This window comes from Gadus macrocephalus, chromosome 9, assembly GCF_031168955.1.
Source record: "Gadus macrocephalus chromosome 9, ASM3116895v1".
Taxonomy (NCBI): Eukaryota; Metazoa; Chordata; class Actinopteri; order Gadiformes; family Gadidae; genus Gadus; species Gadus macrocephalus.
The window spans coordinates 6396336-6404430 of NC_082390.1; the positions used below are offsets into that span (position 1 = coordinate 6396336).

Below are 8095 nucleotides of genomic sequence, written 5' to 3' on the forward strand. Positions count from 1 at the left end.
TTAATTACATTTTGTATTTTTCTCGAATTAAAAAATCTTTGGATAAGGTTATTGCTGAATATTTTATCCGTACAAAATAACAATCAAATTGTTCGTTCAGTGTTTGTGCACCGGCGAGTTAAGGTCGAGTCACTTGGCAGAAAATCTGCAAAATCATTAGCATTTATTGCTGATATTTATGGGAGACATTTGTGCATGGATTTAAAATAGGTTAGCTGTGATAAAAAAAAAATGGTCTCGTACATATCAAAGCCCTAATAGTCAGAAATGTACAAACCCGAAACGTCATAAAAAGCAATATGTTGATATTGATGATATCTAATTATCTATAGATGCATCTATAAGTGGATGGGAGTGCTTCAAGTGGATCCAACTTTAAATCTTTATATCTATAGTTGTATGTTGTCAGCAGGTTCTCTACGTCCATGGTTGCAAATAGGTTTGTCTTTAGATAAAGGTTAGAGCTTTCAGAACATTGTGTCTCCACGCAGATCTGCATTTAGTAAAAAAAAAAAGACTAAAATACTCGAATAAATGTTCACAATATTACAATTTTATAAGAAATCAAACATTTAATAAGGATGTTCCTTTTTCTCAGTAGAATGTGTGTAGAATTTCCAGCTGCATAAAAGCTATAATTTTCGTCAGCAGAGGGCAGTAAAACTCGAATATAAAAAAAAATGCTAAAGCCGTACACACGTCTCCAAAAAAACATAGGGACATGACCTTGATGCAAATGATTTATAACACAAACAATGACTCAGGTTCATCATGCAAACAATGGCTCATGTTAATTGCATGACCTCTGTCTCTCTCTCCCTCCCTCCCTCCCTCCCTCCCTCCCTCCCTCCCTCTCTCTCTCTCTCTCTCTCTCTCTCTCTCTCTCTCTCTCTCTCTCTCTCTCTCTCTCTCTCTCTCTCTCTCTCTCTCTCTCTCTCTCTCTCTCTCTCTCTCTCTCTACATTTTGATCACTTTCTCTTTTTAATATTGACTTGGAGAAACAAAGATTAAAACAACCAAATATTTTTCCTGTCAAATGCAGTCCAAGGGAAATAAAAAAGAGTGTAGAGGCACCTTATAAGGCCATATGATTGTAAAACACAGGAAGCCGTAGGCGTGGCGATAGGCCTCTCTGATTGCACTCGTCTATCGATAGTGTGTTTTCTTTTCGCACTAATACTGATAAGGCTCAGATGCACACGGGCCAATGAAGCTCTTGCTTTTTGCATAAGTGACTCATTTCCTCCGACTGCTGCAGTTCACCCAGAAAACAACTCTCTAACAAGGCCTGGGTAGGGCTCCGTTGACCTCTGAACCTCCATCCCTCGACCCTATTTGGCTCTACTTCCTGGCTTGTCTCACAGCTTTGTTTTAATGATATTGTAGCATTTGGAATATTCAGTGACATATCCTGAGCTGACAATAACAATAAGGCCCATTGTGTTTTTATTGTGTCATGAGAATTTATTTGACCAACCCATTGGATTGGATTATGAACAAACACAATGGTTTAAACCAACCTTTTCCATTTCGCTTTTAAACTCCAGAGCACCCTAAATGCTCTATAAATCAGGAAACCCTACATAATGTAAGTGACACAAACTTCCAGAGAGATTGTCCAGCATTCAGACTGCTTGTATTCCCAAACTCCATGTTCAATCTGGCCACATGAATAAAACCCTTCATGGACTATATTTAAAAAACGATGTTCAAAACGGAACCCTGTACACTCACAAGTTATGGATGTGGTTATAATGACACGACACATTCCATATTTTCCTCTTTCTCTTCCTCTTGGGAGAGAAGGTGTCTCGCCATGTCCACCCCATACGTTCCCAGCTCCTCTGACATTTAGAGAGTGAGCGTTCCCATCTGATGGCTAGAGGGTGGCGTTTATTCTTTATGGCGGGCTATATGTGTGGTTGCTCCTATCTCACACAACCATCTGGAGCCTGCCTGCCTATCTGGAGAGCCATGAGTGTGGTGTCATCATGACAGAATCACACACACACACACACACACACACACACACACACACACACACACACACACACACACACACACACACACACACACACACACACACACACACACACACCCTCTCCCCACCAGCCTCCAGGAAAGCTGCATCTGTTGGCATTCTGCACATCCTTTGGGCCGTCCTTGTCAGCCCCAGGAAGTGTGTGTGGGGGGGGGGGGGGGGGGGGGGTGAACAGGCATCAGAATCATTCTGACTGCAGGCTGATTTACATTTAACATTCAAAAGCTTTGGTTTAACTTGAGTGTGTCCTTGTGTTCAGCAGCGCAGAGCGTAGTTGAAGGATAAGAAGACACCATAGATTTAGCCGGTTAAAACAACACACAGATAGTTCATCAAGGCAGGTGTGATGCACATACTTCGGTCATGCACTGTCCAAAATAAAGCAACAACATACAAGATAATCCTACATCTCCAATCACATCTTATATTTAGCTGTCGTATCATTACCATGAGTTGGACCATAATAGCTTCTGACTTTCTCCTTATAGAAGTAGCCGATATAAGGCCACTGCATCCTACAGCAGATGAGGGTGCACTGCGCCTCACACGTTTGGCTGCAACCTTCCTCTGGCTGAGGAGAGCGGTGGTAGTGTGGATGGGGAGGGGGGCGGGGGGGAGAGCTTTATCTGCTCGCACCGACCAACGGCTGTGGCTGGACTTCCCTCCGACATGCAGCCACAAGGCTCCTGGCCCGTGATAATAGGACCGGTACAAACTGCTTAGAGTTGTTGTTTATACAAGTTTAATACAATGAGGTTCAGGCCTACGCTTCCTTTATGATTTCCCCCCCGAATGATATTGTCTTCAGTTCATTTGTCATTTAACCAATAAGGGTACATGTTACAAATATAAAGACTTTTTCCGTCTCTTGTAGCCTATAATCTAAGTGTCAGGGTCAAGAAAAGACATCTGAAATGCCCATTTTAATCCTGTGTTAACCACATGTTAGAGCACAATGCCAGCCCGATGCGTTCTGCTCACGACTCGAGTTCACTCGCGTGAACGAGCGAGTCGTGCACCCCGCTTGTCGTTATCTGTCGCTTTAAGAACAATTTCCTCCCATTGTCAAACAGTCGTGAGCAGGAAGAGGGAAACGAAAGCAGGGGCCAAAGGGGGGGTGTATGTATTTAAACGCGATGCTGCACAATAACGGCGATCGTCTCTTAAATTGGACGAGCCCTTCTGCCGGCAACTGGGTTGGGGGAAGACAGAGACGCCCTGAAAATATTCGGTCTACGCATGTGGTCTTTTTTAATCGGATTAAATGGACGTGAAGGATCAACATAGTTTTAAAGTCGCTGTTGGATATAATATTAGGCTCCACTTGGATGGTTCAAGTGATCACGCTTTATTGGCTCGGGAAACGACCTCCGTCATCCGTTTGGCATCACAGCCGACCAAGTTTAACCTTGTGCTGTGACACGGTCCACCCGGGGCACTCAATGAAATAATATTATTTGACGACTGACACAGGGTGAAGTTGCGTTTAGCTGGCGTTTGAACAGGTGCGGTGACGGTCGTGGGACGTCTCAGTCCGCCGCCCCCCCCCCCCCCCCCCCACTGAGCACTCACACCCCGAAGATAAGAGTTGACTGTTGGAATCTGAAACGTGCGCTTCATCAAAATCGGATAGTTTGTTTTTTGTTTCATTCTGGAACAATGTCATCCACGATAGAGAGAAAGACGATGGAAGCAAATGAGTAAGTAGGCCTATTCTGTTCTGGGCCACAACGTCTTTTGCCATGCATGCATTTCATGAGAACAGGGCTGCTGCAGGTTTATTGCAGCAGCATTTAGCAGATGCTTTTATCCAAAGCGACTTATAATAAGTGTATCTGTCAGAACAAGAGAAACAATATATCGCTGTCGGTACAGTAAATATGTTCATAAAAACAAGTGCCAAGCACAATTGCAAGGCATTAAAAACTATTTTGTTTTTACCCACATCAAGTATCATTTCAGGCAATGCATAAAGTTTCCAACATTTGACTTAAAAATAAGGGACATGGGAACTGAGGATGGAAGTAAGCCATTGGCAAATATTTAATTTGCTTTGCATTTGCCTTGCAAATATATATATATTTTTTGTTTGCAGGCCTATTATCTTCTAGCCTTTGTCTGAGAGATCTCTGAGAGCTAAAGCCAGTGCTTAACTGAACATGAGGAAATGGTTCCCTCAAGTGGTCGTTTACTACAGATACCAACTTTAGCCAACTTGTTACTAAGGCATAACTATATCAAGCATGATGGTTATTCTACAAAATTTGGAGAACTTGATTTCATGAACATGGTTAAGCTTGACATTATTTGGGCCAATGTACAGAACCGTCAGCCTCGGTGATGATAAATTCCTGATTAACTTTGACATTGACACATTGGCACCAGAAATGTGTGGTCATGAACCAGAACGTGGTCCACTGTTTTCTATCCCTTTATTGCTTAATCGAGTCTGCTACATGTAAAGTGTGTAGGCTTAGCTATCGTATAATACCCATGAATTGGACTATAATAGCTTCTGAATTTCTCCTTCTTGGAGTATGAGGCCACTGCAGCATCCTATAGCTACTCAGAGTCCCTTAAAAAGTTACATATAAATTAAAGATATAATATATAATATACCATATAATTATTGTTATACTTCAATATTTGTATTGTTGCATCGAATAGCTAATCAGGATCACTGCGGGGCCCACTTCAATGATCCTGTTCAACATTGTGCCCCCCCCTCCCCCTCCTCCGTAGGGAGCCCGTGGACGAGGTCCTCCAGATGCCGCCGTCGCTGCTCACCTGCGGCGGCTGTCAGCAGAGCATCGGCGACCGCTTCTTCCTGAAGGCCATCGAGCAGTACTGGCACGAGGACTGCCTGAGCTGCGACCTGTGCGGCTGCCGGCTGGGCGAGGTGGGCCGCCGGCTGTACTACAAGCTGGGGAGGAAGCTGTGTCGGAGGGACTACCTCAGGTGAGCCCCAGGCTAGTCTCCTGGATCGGGGGTTTAGGTTTGCGTCTGAAGTCTGGAGGGAGACGAGGTCAAATTCGGGTGAACGTGGCGTTTGTGGGGTCGGCTTAGCTCAAGAGGTAGAGCAGTTGTCTGGTAACCGATAGGTTGCTAGTTTGATCCCCAGCTCCTCCTAGCTGCTCCTCCTAGCTGTGTGTTGATGTGTCCCTGAGCAAGACTCTTAACCCTAACTGCTCCCGACGAGCTGGCTGTCGCCTTGCATGGTTGACTCTGCCGTCGGTGTGTCAATGTGTGTGTTGACCGATGTAAGTCACTTTGGATAAAAGCGTCTGCTAAATACCCTAATTGTTTGTCTTTGTTCCGCTTCATGTTTGTGTAGTACACACCGTGTAGACTCTCCACTGTCAGAAAACAGATATTGAAAGCTTTATCCAGCTGCTGTTTGTTTTCGGTCGAACATCTACTTCAAGAAACAGGGAAGAAGGTGTGATTTTCGCCCATGGGGTTCTTGGTGTTCGGCCCCGGCTCTAAGCTGTCACCCCCCCCCCCCAGAGGTCCTACTCTAAAGGCCGATTTAGGGTCGTTTTAGACGCAGAGACGTAAGCACGTAATTTACACAAGGGACTTGTTTTAGACAAGTTTTGATTTACGGTTCCTTAAGGATTGCGCGTGTTGCAAGGGGATTCTCCGCCAGAACAGTAGGGGGAGCAACGAACAAATCTGTGGGCGTGGAAGTGGAAATCGCTGGCTTGTTTATATTTATGCACTTCCAGTATTTTCGACGAGAGTAGCAGTAGCTAAGTTTAGGTTAGCGGTCTTTTTCCACACTCTGAACAACCGGAAATGTGAGACTCCTGAAAGGATGTGGTTGGCTGGCCAATCACAGTCTTTGCGAGCTGCGTAGGGCCGTAGTATTTTAGTCGCATAGTCAGGAATTTTGGGCGACGCACTTAAGCACGTAAGGGGGGATATTTTACCGCGCAAGGGGGGGTTATGTATCTTACGTGCTTACGCGTTACGTCTAAAACAGAGCATATATCGGCCTTAAGGGTCTCTCGTCCACGGGCTCCCTGCGGAGGAGGGGGGGGAGGGGACACAATGTTGAACAGGATCATTGATGTGGGCCCTGCAGTGATCCTGATTAGCTATTCGATGCAACAATACAAATATTAATAAGTACATAAATAATTATATAGTATATTATATTATATATTATAACTTTCTGGTTCATGACCACACATTTGTTGTGCCAATGTCACCGATAATCAAGAATTGATCATTGCCGAGTCTGACGGTTCTGTACATTGACCCATAAAATGTGAAGCTTAACCATGTCCATGAAATCAGGCGGGTATATGACTGTAGGCTATATACCTCCCAGACAAAAGGGTACCTGGGTAATGTACCTGTAGGTATCCTTGAGAAAGAGACCTAACTGTATGCCTGCTTCTTGATGACTGGTAGCTGTATTCACTGGAAGTTGTTTTAAAGCTGCAAAGGACCAAATAGTACATCAGTAATCCATGCATTGTGGCACCAGTTACATGTAAAAAAGAAAGAAAAGTAAAATAGAAATAGTAGAAAATGAATTGAAGGTGAATACTATTATGAGTCGCATATTGCACTACTAATCCTATTAGAAATCATCATAAAATGTAACACCTGTATGTGTAGAAATCATTTTGGATTTGGATGCTATCACAAATCAGTGGTAGATTCCCTATGAACTCTTGTTCATCCACTCTCCAGATGTGCAAAACGTTGTGTATGCAAACACATGTCTTTATTACACCAGCAGAGGGCTCACGTGTAGTTCCAGAAGCGGAAGATCAAACGAAAGTGTTGGCTGTGTAGTGTTTCTCTTTCACAAACCAAATAAACGTATCTTTCCTGTATCCACAACAGGCTTTTCGGTCAGGACGGCCTGTGCGCATCCTGCGAGAAAAGGATCCGGGCGTTTGAGATGACCATGCGTGTACGCGACAAGGTGTACCACCTGGAGTGCTTCAAGTGTGCCGCCTGTCAGAAGCACTTCTGCGTGGGCGACCGCTACCTGCTCATCAACTCGGACATTGTGTGCGAGCAGGATATTTTCGAATGGACCAAACACAACAGTCATAGCATGGTCTAGAGTCAGACTCAGAGGAGATTTATTTATCCACAAGATGGTGACATTATCCTTTCCTTCCCTTTGGTTGACGTCAAAGTCAACATTTTTATACCGATTGTTACGCTGATAAGTCCACCATGTAATGCATCTTTTCTACGCGTGGAATGATTACGTCTAGCTATGACTGGACTGTTCTGCAGTATGTGTAGACGATGGAAGGGCATACCAGCACAGAGTACCAGAGAACAATCAAGATGCAATAAATCATATTTGCAGAGACTAGAAATGTAGAGTGGATAAATACAATTAATCCATCGATTATTGCAATAGTCAAACACTGTTACAAAAATCACTTCTTGTGGAATCAGGATGAAATTACAAAAAGGGGTTTTGATATATTTATAATAAAATCGGAATGATTGTATTATATTGCCAGGTTAAACTGGTTGATGCTCTCTATTGACCTAGGGAATAATTGCAATATCAATGTTATTCATATAATGTTTTTTGTAATCAAAACAGATTTACACGTGCCAATACATTTTGGATAAATAATCTGTGATTTGTTATAAGAAATAGAACAAATAAAAGTACACATGTGTCTTTTTGTCATCCCAACACGTTCATTTATATTTCACATAGCCTACAGCTTCGACGACAATGGGGTTGCCTATATCGAGAAAAGATAATGTGAAAAACAATTATTGTCAGGTCTCGTACATTAAGACCTGTACATGCATGTACATAGTTCCGCCAGAAGAGGTCGTCAGAACTTTAAAATGCCATTAAAATGCCAACTGACAACAGTAGCCAAGCATGACGTGCGCGCCTACATCCAAACCCGTCGAATTTATCACACAACATAATCAAGGGGTAGGCCTACAATTTATTTTGTTCCAAATTTGTTTTCAAGCACGCACACTTCTGGGAAGACGACGTTGGGGCCCTAATGAGGCGATGATGTGACTCCATTGCAACATGCAACGTCT

At 43.5% G+C, this 8095-nt stretch overlaps 1 protein-coding gene across 1 annotated transcript; it reads left to right on the plus strand.

Moving 5' to 3' along the window:
* The first annotated feature begins 3069 nt into the window (after positions 1-3069).
* lmo2 (LIM domain only 2 (rhombotin-like 1)) lies at positions 3070-7718 on the plus strand. The gene is made up of 3 exons (XM_060060528.1): positions 3070-3741; positions 4784-4999; positions 6902-7718. Exons 1-3 carry the CDS (start codon positions 3701-3703, stop codon positions 7125-7127), a joined length of 483 nt encoding a protein of 160 aa, XP_059916511.1. The 5' UTR covers positions 3070-3700; the 3' UTR covers positions 7128-7718.
* Positions 7719-8095: the final 377 nt, after the last annotated feature.